At 40.8% G+C, this 17,786-nt stretch overlaps 1 protein-coding gene across 1 annotated transcript in view; it reads left to right on the top strand.

Annotated features, from left to right (window-relative positions):
• VSIG1 (V-set and immunoglobulin domain containing 1) overlaps positions 1-14,515 on the top strand; it is a 38,533-nt gene extending 24,018 nt beyond the window's left edge. The window contains exons 3-7 of the mRNA XM_033115433.1: positions 3,674-3,872; positions 9,460-9,615; positions 10,008-10,127; positions 13,082-13,223; positions 14,068-14,515. Of these exons, the coding sequence (XP_032971324.1) occupies positions 3,674-3,872; positions 9,460-9,615; positions 10,008-10,127; positions 13,082-13,223; positions 14,068-14,377 (927 nt within the window). The 3' untranslated portion in view covers positions 14,378-14,515. The remainder of the gene's footprint in view (positions 1-3,673; positions 3,873-9,459; positions 9,616-10,007; positions 10,128-13,081; positions 13,224-14,067) is intronic.
• Positions 14,516-17,786: the final 3,271 nt, after the last annotated feature.

Below are 17,786 nucleotides of genomic sequence, written 5' to 3'. Positions count from 1 at the left end.
CAGTGGGAATCGGGAGGTCTGGGTTCAAGGTCTGACTATAAATTGTGTGATCTTGGGAAAATCACTTCTTGTATTGGGGCCTCAGTGTCCTTTTCTGTAATAGAAGAGGATGAATCAGAGGTTGCAAACTGGAGGCCTCTGGGTCTGATTTGGTCCGTGGATACATGTTGGTTGTCCAGCCCAATATTTTGTTTGCTTGTTTCTAGTTTGAAAGACTTGTTTGTATTGTCTCTCCAGTTCACCACAGTCCCCACTATTCTTTCTGATCTTACCACTATCCACCAGCCCCTCCCAGCCATTTCCTGTATTTCTCATATCCATCTTCCTCCCGAACGCTCCTCAACCTTAGAAACTATGAGCTAAGTGATCTCTAAGGGGTCTTATAACTAGTGTGCTGTTATGACTCCACATTCAGCCTCTAACATCACCAGTGGGCAGGCAGAGGCGACCTTGGGAGAAAAGTAGGGAAGTTTGCCATGAACACAACCACAAAGGGCAAGTGGGCATAAAATTGACAAATACCACTTAAGGAAACACTTGGATGGATTTTCTTAAAGTAAACTCCCCCTGTCCCCTTGCCAAGGATGTAAATTGTTGAACATCTGTGGCTTTTCCAAGACCTCAATTCCTTTGATCTCTAAATTGACAGCATACTTTCTTTGAATGCACAAGTCTCACAGGATTGTGGAGGGGCCTTGACCATTGTTCAGCTTTGACTTTTAAAAGAGTTGTTCTTTTGTGGAAAATGGAACCAAGTTGCAGTCCTTCCTGTGTGATTAGATAAACAGTCTCAGGAAAACATTTCTGTTTTTTTTTTTTTTTTTTTTTTGGTCTTTATAAGGGCAGTGTGACAGCGTGGACTTCCTCTAACAGAAAGCCCCTTTATCTATGTGTCTGGCCACTGGCTAGCCCTGGGGATTTTCCTTCTCACACAGCACCCTGAGACCAAGGCCTTTCCCCTTGAGGTCTCCATTGTTCTTCCTCCTTACCCCATTACCATCCCTGACACCCTTTAGTGTTATTTGTGAGAGGGCAAAATATAAGCTACAGTGTGAGGAGCTAAGGTGAAGGGTTGGTGAAGTTTCAAATTCAGGACCTCATGACCTGTTTGATTATTTCACCTTGAGTCACGCCCAACTGTGAGAGTTTTACAGGTGACTTCTTTTCATGTTCTAGTCTTGACATAAAACACACTCTCTTGGCCCCCTGATCTCTGCAGAAACAAGGTCCTTTCACCTAGGTCCTCTGGGACTTACTGAGGGTTGTAGGCAGGACTGATGTCATAGCTCATTGTGATGTCTTCAAACCTCAGTATAAAACAGGCAACCCTACCCCCAGTCTTCCTGGGAGCAGGGGAATCTGCCAGATGTTGAAGTTGTAAAGGGCTTCCTTGATGGACTGCAGGCTGTGATCCAGGTAAAAGTCCACAGGACTTCAAATCATTGATTAGAAAGTAAATAAACCCAATGCTGGCTAGTGAAATGGAAAGCTTGACATTTTTGGTGTTAACTCAAATGAAGGTAATAGACCTTTGATGAGCTGAACTTCCCCCTTGCCCACTTGAATACCTTAACACTGGCTTTCTCATTTTAAGTCGAGCAAGACCCCTCTGGGGCAAAAGTTTGTGATTTCCGCAGGTGTGAATGGATGAACTGAATTATAAATGGCTCAGTTAGGGTAGGAAAGAAAGCTAGTTGATTTTAGAGAACTGGAGGAGGGAGACAAGTTGTTTTCTTCTTCAATATGCTCTTTCCTTTGAATTTTCCCTCAGAACCTAACTTTCTGCCTTAGTTTAAAATATATATTGGCTTTCTGCTTGAAGGAGAATTATTTTGAATTAATCTAGATACTATTTTTTGGTTTGCTGATTACTTTCCCTCTTTCCTTAGCCTATTAAGGTAAGGAACACTAGACAAGGAATTAGAAGAACTGTTCTAGAACTGTCCCATATTAACTTTTGTTTTTAACTTATCTGGGCTTCAATTTCTTCTATAAAGTGAGGAGAGTGAATTAAATAAACCATAAGGCTCTTTGAGTAGATTTTATGAAAATATTAATTAGTTTCACTGGACTAGGGCAATGCCAGTTTACTAAATAATAAACAACAATCATTTTAATTACACACATTTATATGAAACTAGCAAAATGTTTACATAGATTATGTGTATTATGAAGACACCTCAGGGATCACCTAGTGCAGTGACTCTCAAGCTTGAATCATTCATGTCTCATCTTTATGATATTTGTCATATTTGTGTATCACCAGCAGTGTTATTTAATGTTGTTTTCTATACTGACTTGTTTCTTAAAATCTTAGAAATACCTTAGTCTCACCCTAAGCAATAAGATCCATGAAGTCATAGATTTGATGTACTAGATATACCGTTAATAAGTTTTCATTTATGTACTACCTAAAATCAACTAATGTGCCTGTAGTCGGAGAATACATATCATACTTTGAAGACCATCACTATGGTTCCTCATTCAGGTGTAGAAACTAAAGGTTGGAAAGATTAAATAATTTTGTTTCTTATCACAAAGCAGGTTGCCATGGAGGCATGACCAGAGGCTACCTCCCCTGATATTGTGACAATTAGAGGCAGAGCTGTGGCCAAATCCCAGGTTCTCTTTCCACCTCATCATGCTGCTCTCACAGTTGCCATCATGATCTAAATATCCATGTTCTATAAGAGAGATGGAACTAGATTCCATATATTTCTTAAATCTACTAAATTATAATAATAAAACATCTTTGTAACTTTGCATGAGTCATTTAATATCTCTGGATTTGAGTGCCCTTATTGAAATGATAATTCCAGTCCTGCCTCCTGCTACATGGGGAGAAAGTAGCTACCATTGCCTAAGCACTTCCTAGGCCCTTTTCTGGATTATTTTGTTTCATTCTCACACCATTATAAAGAAATGGGACCAGATGATTTGTCAGGGGCCTCTTTGCTCTGAAATGTTATCCTTCTAACAGGGTGAACACAAGTTTGCTTATCCAAAGCAGTATGTGTGTACAAAAGGAGCCTGAATATTCTAACTTTCATAGAAACCAGATATTCTAGCTAGTGTCACTGAGTAAAGTAAATTAAAAAAAAAATCTTATAAAGTAGAAAATTTGATGGTTTGGGATTTCGCATCAGGCATTTGTGTCCTATATAATGAGTTTCGTCCAGGTAGACTCATCAGGTGAGTATCTTTTTTAAAAAATTTTATTTTAATTTATTGGGGTGACAATGGTTAGTAAAATTACATAGATTTCAGGTGTACAACTCTGTATTACATCACCTATAAATCACATTGTATGTTCACCACCCGGAGTCAGTTCTCCTTCCATCATCAGGTGAGTATCTTGATCTCCTAACCTAGGCTTAGGAGTTGAATCGCATCAGCTCCAGCTATCTACTGTCTGTATGCCAGGCATACCTCCTTGTCCTGATGACATCACAAAGCTGCTTTGAACACAAGTGAAGTAATAGCTGTGCACAGCTGTGAGAAAGCTAAAGTGCCCCCTGAGTTGAGAAACCTTTGCCATAGAAACCTGTTGTCTGCTGGGGGGAAAATGCTGCTGCTTATCAAAGAAGGTAACCTTGGTAGAGGAATCTCCCCGGTAGCTTATCCTAGCCCTGGACCCTCTCCAGTTCTCATTTCTGTCATTTTTCTGTCCTAGATTTACTATTCTGAAGGTGGACAAGCTGCATCCATCGGGCGATTTAAAGATCGAATTATAGTGTCCAACGAGCCAGATAACGCATCCATCACTATTCTGTATATGCAACCAGCAGATAGTGGCAACTACATCTGTGATGTTAACAACCCTCCTGATTTTACTGGCTACAATCAAGGCACCCTCATAGTCAGTGTGCTAGGTATGGACAATTTTTTATACTTTTTCTTGGAGCAATTTAGGACATTGAGTGAGCCAGGGCAGCGGGTTATGGTGCCGATAAAGTGCCAGGGGTAAAGGTCCTCCCTTCTCCTTCGATTTTCAGGGACCTAGAAATGCATCCCCAATGCTGAGAAATCCACATAGCAACACTGAGAAATCACTCTTAAAACATGTTGAAACACTTGCCAAAAGGAAAGGGCTACCAAAACGACAGACAGCAGTAGATGACCCAACCTTCAGGGATCCCTGTCTCTGAAGGATAAAATGAGAACAGATGGGACAATGCACAGTCCCATTAAATGATCACTAATAACTCTTTCAGAGGAGTCTTCCGGTTAAAGCCAGTTCTACCTGGGGGAGATAACTGCTACCTTATTACCTCTCGTAAGCCAGCCACGATTCCCACCATTAAATTATTCTTTTGAATAAAGGCAGGAGGGTCCCTTTTTAAAATGTTAACACTGTTTGGATTTTCTTTTTAGATTCCACATGCAAGTGAAATTACATGGTTTGTGTCTTTCTCTGTCTGACATTCCACTTAGCATAATACCCTCTAGGTCCATCCATGTTGTTGCAAATGGCAAAATTTCATTCTTTTTTATTGCTGAGTAATATTCCATTGTGCATATATACACCATATTTTCTTTATCTATTCATCTATTGATGGACCAAAACAAAAACAACTCATAGAAGGTGGACAGGCTGCATCCAGAGAGGAGGGAGGTGAGGGATAGGTGAAAAAGGTGAAGAGGAATAAGAGGCACAAAATTTCAGTTATAAAATTAATAGGCCAATGGGATGTATTGTATAGCACAGGGAATATAGTCAATAATATTGTATTAACTTGGCATTTTGACAAATCAATGGTTACTAGACTTAGTGTGGTGATCACATCACAAGGTATATAAAGTTGAATCACTATTTGTACACCTGAAACTAATATAGTATTGTTTGACTACTGTATTTTAATTTAAAATTATTTGGAAAAAAAGACCACATGTTAAGCAAGAGTTGAGAATTAATTTATGTATATACAAATATTCATTATGTGATATTGGGCAAGTCATATCCATTCTTCAAATGAATTTGGAATGGTTCGTTTATTCCGTATTTATTGAGTGCCTACTGTGTGCCAGGAGATATGAGATTTTCAGTGATGGAAGCATGGTTTCTGCTCTTGGAGAGTTCAGAGTTTTGGAAATTTCTAGGGCTCCTTTCAACCCCTGTTTAAGAGGAGAATAGCTGTTTTGCTCCTGTCTGTCAGCCTAGCAGGGCCTGTCTGCAGGCCTTCGGGAGGACCGAAGGGAGGGATGAAAAAGCTGTCAACCCTCACCGACTTACCAATTGAGCTAAGGGATCTCCCACTTCTACGTATCCCCAAATGGAGCTGATCTAGTCATTGCTCCTCTCAAGCTGTGTACCTCCATCATAGGAAAGGAGGAACTAGATCAAACTAGTGACTTGATAACTGAGTCGCTTGGAAAGCAGCAATTGGTAACAAGGTGCACACCTAAGAGAACAATCCAGAGGTGTCTGAGCTTGCCACTCAGGTGATGCCAAAAATGCACCAGCTAGCTATTTACTGTGAAGTTTGCTACTGCATCTACCCACCTGGAAAAGAAGGGAAAGGTAATCCAGAGCTGATTTTTAAGAGCAGGGTAGCTCAATCATGTTTTTCTTTTGCTGAGCCCTGTGCTAAGCATTGAGGTACAGGGGAAGACAAGAGAAGTATACACAAGCCCTTTCCTGGGAGAGCTGATGTCCCAGTTTGGAAGACTAGTCATTTACATGGGAAGTAAATGGCCTGATATAGATACTAGTGCATCAGGCTGGGAGCCAGAAGACTTGGGTTCTAGTTCTTACTTGGCTACTCACTGACCTCAGGCAAGTCAGTCCACCTTGCTCTGGGCATTTTGAGATGGGGTTGTAACTCCTGCCCTGTCTGTAAAAGTTTATTATGAGGATCAAATGATATACTGGAGACTCAGTGTTCAGAGAATTTGAGGGATTACTCCTCTAATGGTTTTCTGTTGCTCCCTGGCACTGAGTTGTCCTTCTGACCAGAAACAACCTAAAGAAACCCGACCTCTTTATCTCCAAGCTTGGAAATAGCCCTGAGATAAAGTCACACAGGAAGGTTAATATTCTTAAATTTAAAGTTCAAAAAATCTCAAATCAACTTCCATAACAAGCTGAGAGTCATTTCCTCTTCAAGTTGTTCTTTCCCATGAGTCTTTGGGTCAATTGTTCCTGCAATGACTGTGTCATGACTTTTCCTTAAGCATCCAGGATCCAGGCAAGGTAAGTGACAGAAGGATCTGCGATTTCCTTGTTTGTTTTGGGATCTCTCAAAAATTCTATTTTTGTTAATTGGGCTAAGGACAAAAGCATTCCACAAATTAATGCTTCCTGGAAATTTTGAGACCAATAATTTTCTCTAAAAATTGCAGAGGCTGTTTACTGTTCTCAAATTCCATTGCATGTGAGTGCCTATTCTGCTTACTCTGAGTGAGGGGTGGGGCATGGTGGAGGTAGGTGGGTTAGGAGACCAATGGAGGCGAGGGATGTCGATATGTCCTTAAAGATCGCTCTTCCAAGCAATGCATTTTTCAGGGACATTTTATCACCCAGTGGTGGACATTGATCCCAAGCATTCATGCGTTCGTGCATAAATTCATTCAACAAACCCTGACTGAACACATGTCCAGTTACTGTGTTAGGCAATGGAGATGGAAAGATGGAAAAGATAGGGTTCTGACCCTCCGACCCCTTCAGAATCTAGTGAGGGAGGCAGGTATGTGACATAAAAGCTTACAGTGGAGGTAGGGGAGGAGAGTTCGGAGACATGGAGAAAGGACTGAAAGCCGTGTGGAGGAACTGGAGAAGGCTTCCTGGAGAATGTGACTTTTTCACTGAATGTTGAAGGATGTGCAAGAGTGTGTAAAGTAGAAAAGGGGCTGAAACGGCAGGACACGATTTAGGTGAAGGAAACCACAATGAGCAAAAGGCCCAGGTGGTTTGGACGGCCATTTATTTGAGAGATTTCCATGAAGTGTGACAGCTGCGGAAAGCGAATCTCTGAAAAATACCCCGCAGAGGTTTGAATAATTATTTTGTATATGTTTACCATTGAGCATCAGTTTCCTTCTGCAATTTGGCACAGAAAAAGAAAATAATGAATTTAGTGAAGGTTTGAGAACACACTGAAGCATTTTCATTTATTTTCTGAGGTGAACCTGCTCCTCCCACCCCAATTCTGTTGAAAGCAGTAAAGCTAAATGGTAAATCAATGTCTTTGGCAGTAAACAGTGAAGTTCTACTGGGGACTTTAACTGGATAAAGTGTCAGTTCAATCCTGACTCAGTAGATTTGGAAAATATGTAGGTTTGGGACATGATTCAAAATGATTCACTAAGTGTTTTGTTAATAAAAATAAAAGGAGAAAAAATGTGTTCAGCAATAAACAAACAAACAAATAAACAAAATGCCTGTTTAGGTTTGATTCTGGGCTCAAGAAATGAATGCAAGTGATTCTAGGTTTTTGTCCATCAGTTAGTTCAACTCTTGGTTTGACTTTGTGATGAAACATCCCATTTACTTTTATGTTCAAATTTCTTTATTCTGCTGTAACGGCTATAAAATCACCAAGTTTAAAAAAGTTCAGTATCTAAATCCAGTGATAGTTGTGATGGCCTTCCGGTTAAATAGCCTTGTTTAGGGTAGGCAAATCTAATGAGTTGTCCCCAGCTGAGAAAATCAGTGGTAAGGAAGAGAGAATAAAGAGGTAAATAGAAAAATACTTATTTTAATTAAAAGACACCTGTTTAAAAGATAGAGTTGTTTCAAAGAAGTACATACAGCTATATCCATCTGTTTTCTTGCTCATGTGTCCAGTGGGTTAGAATCCAAGACTGGAAAATTGACTTCAGTAGCGAGCTACAAAATGTGGCGGCAAGAATTAGTCCTGCTCATAGCCGTCTGCAATTCCACACGCAAGGCTCTATAAACATGGTTTTAGTTCTATAAATATTAATACAATGTATTAATATTTGGATTACCCAGAGACCAGATAATCTCTAGTTCGCATTTTGCAGATGGATCAACTGAGGTTTGACTCCGTTAGGTTACTTGCCTAAACACATCTAGGGGAAAGTTGCAGTCAGTATTCTGTGTGGGTCCAGAGCTCTGTTCTGAACTGCCATCTCCCAAGAGCTGGGCAGTCCGGAGTATTTAAGGTCTAACCAGCCTAAGTTAGAAAATCTATGCCTTTGGAGGGTTTTAAATCTAAATTAAGATAAGGAAGGTAAGTTGGAAAGTACCGACATTCAGATCCTTTTCTTTCTGTCAGACTAAGGTTAGAAAAAGCTGTGAACAGTAAGATGAATGAGGAGATTCAGATTGTTTGCCACAGAACTTCTCCACTGAGTGTTTCAAAAGCAGCTAAAATTCAGTGCGTCCCAAACTGACCTTATCCTCGCCCCTTCCTCCTCCTCACTCTTTCCCCAGCAAACCTGCTCCTCCTCCTGTTTTCTTTATCTCAGGGGCTGATGGCAAGCTCATGTACCCAGCTGTTCAAATCAGAAACCTGGGAGTCATCACTGACTCCACCTTCTTCCTCATGCTCCGTATCTAGTTGGTTCCCGAGTTCTGTTGACCTGTTAGTACCTCTTGAATCTGTTTCCTCCTCTCCCTTGGTTCAGACACCCCTGGAGTCAGAGAGATCCAGGCAAAACGTGAAAATGACCATTATCTCTCCCCTACTTAAATTCCTTCCATGGCCCTCCTGCTCTCAGTGTAAAATACATGAAAGACAAAGCCCTCGAAGCCATGGCCTCCTCTCTCACCACTCCCCCCACTGCACTTCAGAACTGTGTCAGAATTACTTTTGAATTTCTGGTGCCTAGCCCAGTGCCAGGTGCACAGAAGACACTCAAGTATTTTCTTGTGGAGTAAAAACTGAATAAAGGTTTCAGTGCTCTGTAGCACACCCCGCCCCAAATGGGTTCCCCTAGCAATGAGTGCCACAGGCAAATCCAAACCCTCCAAGCATTTTGTGGCACCCCCAGAAGAACAAATGCCAAAAATGACTCATAGAGGAAATGAAATATATGGTATTAATATAAAAAATATGGTATCAATATAACAATTAAAAAAACTAACAGGTTATCTCAAAGTATTTAAGGGTTCAATTTTCCTTTAAAACTGTGCCTCAAGAGTATAAACTATGCTCCTAGTTGTTTCGTGTTTGCTTACGTTTGGTTGTTTTAATAAAGCCATATTTTAAGAGACAACTTGGAAGTTCATGATTATGAATCTGAGGAGGAGGCCGACTGAAGAAACACGGTTAGAATGTTAATGACCTGGAAGTTCCTTGCACCTGAAGTGCTCTCCTCCCACCTAGTGGTACAAACAGAAAACTGTCAAAATTAGTTTTTAAAGTTGTTTTTTTTTTTTTTTTTCTTTCAAACAAGCCCATGTTCCACAAAATGAAAGTGAGGAAGTGACTGCAATTGTTACAGACTCTCATTCATCCTACAGGGCTTTTACTCTTTGTCATTGCTTTATAGTCAAACCTTCTAAGCCCGTTTGCAGCATTCAAGGAATACCAGAAACTGGCCATCCTATATCTCTTTCTTGCCGCTCAGTGCTCGGTACACCTTCGCCTGTGTACCACTGGTATAAACTTGAAGGAAGAGACATCGTCCCAGTGAAAGAAAGCTTCGGTAAGGATAGCCCTCAGCTGCCCGGCGTGTGTGATGGCTGACACCATGTATGTGTGGCTGGCCGCTCATCTTTAGAGCTCAGTCTTTTAGTTTTCTGGGAGGGGGATGTAAAGAGAATGTCTATCTCCTAATAAGATGATTATGGTCTGGTCTTATCCCCACCTTTTAGAAGTCAAACCTGCTTTTGGCTCAGAGATGGTGGGTATGGAGAGAATGGCATGGTCCCAGATGGTCTACCTTTGGAATAGTGGCAAGCGTTCTAGTTGGACCCTGGGCATTTCAAGAAGGGGAGACCAACATGAGGGAGTGGGTGGGCATTGAATGATCTGCTACACTGACATGATCTGTACCCACATAAGAGATTTCAGAAGTCTATTTCCTGGTTTTGACAGACCCAGCCACCGGGATTTTGGTTATTGGAAATCTGACTGATTTTGAACAAGGTTATTACCAGTGCACTGCGGTCAACATCCTCGGCAATAATACCTGTGAAATCGATCTGACTGCTTCACGTGAGTTGATCATACAACTTTAACAGTTCCCCTTAAGTCAAGTATCCTGGGTCTGCCGACCAAATAAATTAGTTAAGATCCCTGGTTAGTCCTTCCTGCCTCTCTGAATATTTTGGTGCTTTATGTATACATATATTGGTTGATGTGATGAATTACCATCCTAATATCTAATGGTTACATAATACTTATATGTGCCACACACTGCCATAAATTGTTTACAAAAGTTAATTTGTTTAACTTCACAGCATCTCTAGAGAGTAGGTGTTATTATTTAATCAATAAAATGACAGCTTCATTGATAGTACCAGGCTGAATTCTCTTTGTTATGCTGTCGGTCAATCCAGGCGAAACTGTAGCAATCTATGTCACACATGGAGCTCACAAATTTTCCAGTTCTTAACTAATTTGTTAAGGTCTGCCTCAAATAATAATAGTAATAAGAACACTCACACCTACGGTCACAGAGGCTAATATTTGTGGAGCACAAATCATGCGCCAGACAACTCAGCCGGGTGCCGCGAGCATTACCTCACTCAATCCTCCGACCACCCTGCTTAGGAGGCAGAATATATTGTTAGCCTCATTTTACTGAAAAGGAAACTCAAGTTCAGGGAGGTAAGTGACTTGCCCAAGATCATCCAGTTGGTAACTGGCAGTGCTGGAATGCCTCTAAACCTCAACCTTTCAGTTCAGAGCTGCTTAGTTACTGAGCATAGACTTGAGGGCCTGGCCAGTCAGGGGTGAGCTTTCATAAGGGATTCCTTGCCATACCTCTCACAAATCGCTTAATGACACTTAGGATCATGTCCTGTATTCATTTTTTCTAACTTACTTTGAATCTGTGGTTTTACTATATACCGTCTCCAGGGTGGCTAGTTCCATTGGATCATTGCTTTCCTAGGAAGCTTTCTTCTTTGTATTTGTCCTGAATCAACCATTTCCAACTCCGGGTTGCTCCTTCATCCTCATACCATTTTCAGCTCTTTTCCACTCAAAGTGAAGACACCTCATCATTTTTATTTCCTTTTCTGTGGTCCCATTGTACCCCCAATCCCTTCATCATTTGTGTTGTTTTTCTCTAGATCTTCCCCAAACCCTTTTTGCCTTTCCAGACGTAGGGTCGTACTGCAGATGTAGACACTCCTAGGATTTGTACTTGAGCTTTACTTCCTTTTGAATCCTCTTTCCAATGGTGTTGGCTTTTGGCTCCCTCCCTTCCTCCTTCCCTTCCTCCCTGCCTTCCTCAAATATTCACTGAATATCTACTATATGCCAGGGACTGTCCTAGGTGATGGATACACAGAAATTAATAAGATACATGTCTTACAGTCAAGGAGCTCACAGTTTAGCTAGAGGGACAAACACTAAAATGTGTTAAATGCTATAATAGAGGTCTGTACAGGGTGGTCTGTGAGACACTGAAGAAGAAACAATTAATTATGCTTATAGAACCAGGGTCAGCTTTACCAACAAAGTACTGTTTGAGCTGAATCTTGAAGCAACTTGCAAAGCCTTTTTCTTTATGTATAAAATAGGGATGGAGGTGAAAGGAGGTTGAAGGATGACAGTAGAGCAGCAGACTTAGAAGGGCAACCAGTCCATGTTGGGGGAAGGGGACGGAGAATTCCAGAAAGGATGTCTCCGGGGTGGGGGAGGGGTATAAGAAACCAATAGATTATGTGCTCTGTTTGAATCTATTAAAAGGAGTTTCAGAGTTTTGCTAGAAATTTGGGGGATTGGTGATAATACATTTAAAAAAAAACAAAACAATCCCCAAATGAGGTAATTATTATCCTCAGGGAACATTTTAAAATGTTGTACAAGAAAAGATCATAATATATACCAGGTTCTGCACCTGTGAACAATATTTACATAGTCACAATACCGCAAACTTGGATTTAACTACAACTCGTGCTATAACTATATTAGGAGAGTGTGGCGGGCTGTGAGGGGAATGGTGTAAGAAAGTTAAATCTTCATCTTCCAGAGTAGGAAGTCAATAGAAAATGACAAAAACTGGAAAAGGCAGGACATATTAGAACAAGCATAAAGAAATAAGGGGGCAAATTCCAGAAGATGAAAAAGACAAAAATACTAAAGAATGATTACCTCTAGTGAATGGGACTCAGAGATGGGGGACTGCCATTTTTTTGTTAGAAGCCCTAGCAGAACTGTTTGACTTTCTAAATTATGCACATGCATGCCTTTAATCATAAAAATGTTAAAAGAATAATCGGCCAATTCAAGTAGCCTTTCGTCTCAAAATACAAGATGTCCATCCTTATTTGAGAGGAGGCGGATGGGAGTGGGCCCGCCTGGAACCCAGACGTAGCCTCTTGGGGTCAATACCTCAGTGCTTTAAGGTCTGGTGCTCAGCGGGATCATCTCACATTCATTAACTTTCTCCATAGACTGATCTAACAAGCATGCCTTTCCATAACATGCCTGTTTGTGGAAAAGGGCATATCCCTTTCCAGTGGCCAGCAGGCATGAGGCTCCGTAGTGAGCATGGAATTTGTGGAAGAGAAGGTTTTTAGGGATCTACTTCACCTGTGCTCAGGGAAAGCCTGGTGAAATGTCCTTGCCTGTAACAGGTCATTTCTCTGGTCAGCAGATTGCAGCTCCATGGTGTCTCTCTCACTGACCAAGCAAATGCGCACTGAAGACTCACTTTTCTAAATCCTATTTTAAAGACACCCCACCTCCTGCAAGTTGGCATATTTTTTACCTTATGTGTGTGAATGTGAATAGGTAAGCTACATAGTCGAGCCAGGCATCTTTCTTCCCCCACTATGAGTCCAGCTGGCAGAAGTCAAGGATTTTCCATGTTGCCAGCCTATGCAAGTCTCTTTCCCCCATATGAATGCCCCCAGTAGTCCCCATGGCTCACGGATGCACATGTATGAGGTAGACAGTATGTTCCACTTTACTAACCAGCTGCTTGTATCCTCCAGATCCAGAAATTGGAATCATCGTTGGGGCCGTGGTGGGAACCCTAGTGGGAGCTACCATTGTCACCTCTGTGGTGTGCTTCGCAAGGAACAAGGCAAAGGGGAAGGAAAGGAAGAGAAATTCTAAAACCACCACAGAACTCGAGTAAGACATTATTTTGTTGTCTTCACTTGAATACGAACATTTCTCAGGCACACAGCTCTTTCCAGTCAGCTCTTCCTAAGCACTTTTTTTTTTTATGCTAAGATATCAGAGATATCTTTCTCCTCACCCTCGCTGCTTTTATAAAAGAAAGATAATGGCTACTATTTACTGAGCGCTGTATGCCAGACTGTTCCAAGCACTTAACATCAACTCGTTTAACCACCACAGCAACCCTTTAGGGTCTAAGAACATGTTTTATCATATCAATATACTTGTATTCTACCAACACAGTCATAAAATATGGTTTTTAATGCTTTTTGTATGGAACAAGGGGCCCATGAAGGCAAAAGTGCATAGGGCCCACAGAAGTCAGAATGAGACCCTGCCCACAGCCCATGCTCTTGACCACTCTGCTATTTCTTCTAGAATGTACGTATATCACACTCATTCATTTCTTCATCCCTCCATTTCTATGCTTCCACAACTATGTATTGGGTACCAGCCAGGTGCCCAGTACCGTGCTAGATGAAGTGGGAGCTGGAGATGCACCTGAGCCATAGATTTGGCCCTTAAAGACCTTATGAGATCTTCAGGTCCTTTCATCCTGATACCAGTTTTCCCACATTTTAAACACTGGTTTTTCTCTCTTGAACTCTCATAATATAGTTGAGACCTAATCTTGCTGCACCCAAAATGGAGACACATGGTCTGACAGTGAGACAGAATATCAGAAATCACAGAGGTCCTGAACAGACGGGGGCCCTGTCACTGAAGCTACAGAGCCTATAGCTCCACATGAAATGTCAAACCCTAACTTGGTCTTCCCTGGGCCTTCTTCCTGCAGACCAATGACAAAGGTAAACCAAGGTACAGAGTTTGAGACAATGCCATCTGAAGCTGTTACCCAACTAGAAGCAGCTCTGCCATCTTCCTTCCACGAGACTGACCCTGACACCATCCTGGGGCCAGATCATGAGCCTACCCCCAAGCCTGAGCCTGCCCCGGGATCTGATCCTGTCCCAGTGCCTGAGCTTGAGATTGAGCTGGAGCCAGAACCCGAACAGGAGCCAGAGACGGAGATGGAGCCGGAACTGGAGCCCGGGATTGTAGTTGAGCCCTTGTGTGATGAGGAAAAACAAGTGAATAAGCCATAGGCTGGTAACCTAAGCACCGTGTTCATCACTTAGAAACCCATTATTGGCATTTAGAATTCAGCTGACCTACCAATCTCCCACCACCTCGCTCCATTCCGACCAATCCTCTTCTAACAAGGTGCTCCTACCATCAATCCAAAATAAACAGGTCACGATAACTACTAAATAAATGCAAAGTTTGCTGCATTACCAGTATCGAGTACTTACAATTTTACTAACGCGTAAACATAACTAATGATAAGGCAAGTGATTTCTAACTCAGTTGAAAATGTTTTTGCAACCACACCTCTGTCGTATTTCAGAAAACCTTATTTCTCTATTTTTAGCTACTCTTTGTTACATTCCACATGCACACATGACAAGTTGACATTAATTGGATTCAATATTATTTCTAGGATTAGTACAGGGCTTCCCATTTTCACATTGACCACTAAGAATTCACCGGCATTATCTCATAGATTGGGAAAAACATCCTAAATATTCCAGAGGAGACTATGTAAAGGGTACATGTTGATTGGTACATAGCACTTAAATCTACGTCTCAAAATTAGTGCTTCATTTATCATATTAGATTTCCCAAGGGACCACCCTGTTATTCAGTATCTGAGCGTAGCAAAATTTTAAACTAATCCTTTTAAATGCAAAATAATATACAGGCAAACAATTCCAAATACAATTTTTCTTCAGTGAATACAAAATGTTAATGTCATAGGTGATGCACCATTTAGCTTTGAATGAACAATTGTGCTATCACTGTGTCTCATGCTATCTACTTTGGAAGGGCCAGACGAGGAAACGGTTCTAAAATGAACACTTCAAATCAATTTTAGATAATCTAAGCTAATTGTTTAATCCATTTTACCTTTAGGGTATCCCACATTAGTAAGGAGATATCATTCTTGCGTAAATGTCAAATGTTAACTAAAATGCATTGATATCACCTCTTCTTCACCTGGCAAAAAGCTCTTCCATTGATCATATTTCACCTATATCCCACCTTGAAGAAATTTACAGGTAGATGTTTTCATTTGTATAATCAATCAGATTTTAAATCTTGTTTCAAAGTTCATTAAATAATATTCAATAAAATTGTATTTTAATGATCCTAAGGCAAATCTTTTATAAACAATTTATTGACATTTATGTACAATAAACTGTACCTATTTCAAGCAGACAAGTTGATGAGCTTTGACAGATGTATACACCCACAACAATGAAACCACCATAACAATCTAGAGCATTTCCAGCATCCCAAAGTGTTTCCTATGCCCCTTTGTGCAATCCCAACAACACCCTGGACCTAGTCAACCACTGATTTGTTTTCTATCATTTAGAGATTAGCTTTGTCTTTTCTTGACCTTCATATAAATGGGATCATACAGTATGTACTTTTTGTGTCTGACGTCCTTCTAATGTGAATCCTTTTTAAATGAAGTAATGAATCTCAGAGTTATCACATCCAGATTTTCATGTAGAGGCTTTTCTTAAACTGTAAAGCCCTTTCTATATAGATCCTACCGATACACTAATGGAGGTAGTCTTCGAAGGTTTTAGGGTAGATTGACATTGAAATTCACATTACACTCATCCAGAGCCATAGGGAGAAGAGATAGCAAGCTTTTACTTACGTATTTTCTCTGCTGTGTTAATTTTAGCTAATCACATGGATTCTTGAAGCATCTACAATTCCATTAAGACTAACTATATGATGATATATGGTGTCTGCTGGGTAAAGGAAGCACAATGACGGTCTTAGGAATGACCTAATATTTAGAGATTAAAAACTAGACATCAGCAGTATAAAAATCTCAATTATCAGAATGCCAAAGTAGCTGGAATTCACTTTTCCCTTCCACTTTTGTGACAGAGGCAAATCACAAGAAAAGAGACTGATATGTAGTAGTGAACAACTACACCCCAAAATTCTGAACATGATGGAAGGCACTCTTGGCAATGTTACAGAACTCTGTCTTGATGAGCATTGTTCTGTTCGAAATACTGAATAGCTGGATCAGTGGTTTTTAACCTTTTTTGAGGTCACGGATCACCTTGAGAAAATGCTGAAAACTCTCGACTCCTCTCCACAGGGAAATTCTTATATACAAAAAGTGTCATGTACAGTCTTAGAACACTTATAGATTCCCTGAATCCAAGATTAAGAACTAGTGACTTGGATAAAAACATGGAAGGCACACAATAAATCTGTGGCTGTCCTGCTCCTGGGGGAAATGGCTACTATGCTGTAAGAGAGAATCATGACTCAAAATGATCTCGATAGCCTGGACGCTGAGTTGCAATCAACAGAATGAATTTGACAAGGAGAGGTCTTCATTTAAAAATAGTGAGTACATGTTGCCCACGCAGAAACCCTCGCTGGGCAAAGTTGGGAAGTAGGTGAGGTTAATCTTAAGTGGTATCTTTGGATCTCCTTTCAGTGCCCTTCCTGGCTTTCTGGCATCTTACTTTCCAAACACACAGGATTTTCATGCACCTAGTAGCTCAGTGACCCACTCAGGTCTGCATCTCTCAGGCAGGGCTCATTGCTCAGGACCCTTGCCACCCTTTTAAAAGGTAGCCATTCTGTGACCTGTTCTGGTCCAGTGAATATGATCTTTCATCATCCAATGATGTCATTCAGGTTGATAAGGAGTTAGCTGTTTTAGGAGTATTTACCTTCAAACAGAGGACTCTGGAACACAGGCAATTCCTTAATCCAAAGAGTCTAAATGGTAGAATTTCAAGGACCAGAACAATCCAGAGGGGAGTTTTTTCTGGTTTGATTAAACTTCAACCAAATTATTTTAGCATAATTCTCATTCAGAAAGGGTACTACCTGATTTATTTTGCCACGGGTAGTTAAAATTTAGGTGGCTAGTCCCAACCAAATCCCAAACCAGCCTTGGGCTCTTAATCATTCACTTCTCACCACCCAAAAATATTTCCAGGAACTTCTCTCTCTGGTTTTGCATTTAGCAACTAGGATATGCGAAAGTCAACAGAACAGCTTTTTGGCTGCAGGTCCTTATTCTCCCAGAATTCATGTTTATTCAGTCACCCATTGCACATTTATTGAATGGCTATTATGAACCAGGTACTGTGGCTGACAATACAATGGTGAGCAGAATCAGCTTTGCTAACTATGACAAGTTCTTGATAACATTATCAACAGTAGTGTGTTGCCTGTAGGGAAGGAAGGCTGGAATTTGTACTGCAGTGGGGAGGGCCTCCAAATTAACAGTGATCTATGAGGAAAAGGGGCTAAACCATAGCAATCTTGACCAATAGATAAGAAACCACATATATTGATATCTCCTATGTCCTTGAGAGTACTAGGTGACATTTTCCCCCAATACTGTATGCTGAGAAGTTAATATTTGCAGCTCTTCCTCTGGCCTGTGTGTAACTGAAG

This window comes from Rhinolophus ferrumequinum, chromosome X, assembly GCF_004115265.2.
Source record: "Rhinolophus ferrumequinum isolate MPI-CBG mRhiFer1 chromosome X, mRhiFer1_v1.p, whole genome shotgun sequence".
Taxonomy (NCBI): domain Eukaryota; kingdom Metazoa; phylum Chordata; class Mammalia; order Chiroptera; family Rhinolophidae; genus Rhinolophus; species Rhinolophus ferrumequinum.
This window is presented reverse-complemented; position numbering and strand designations above follow the sequence as displayed.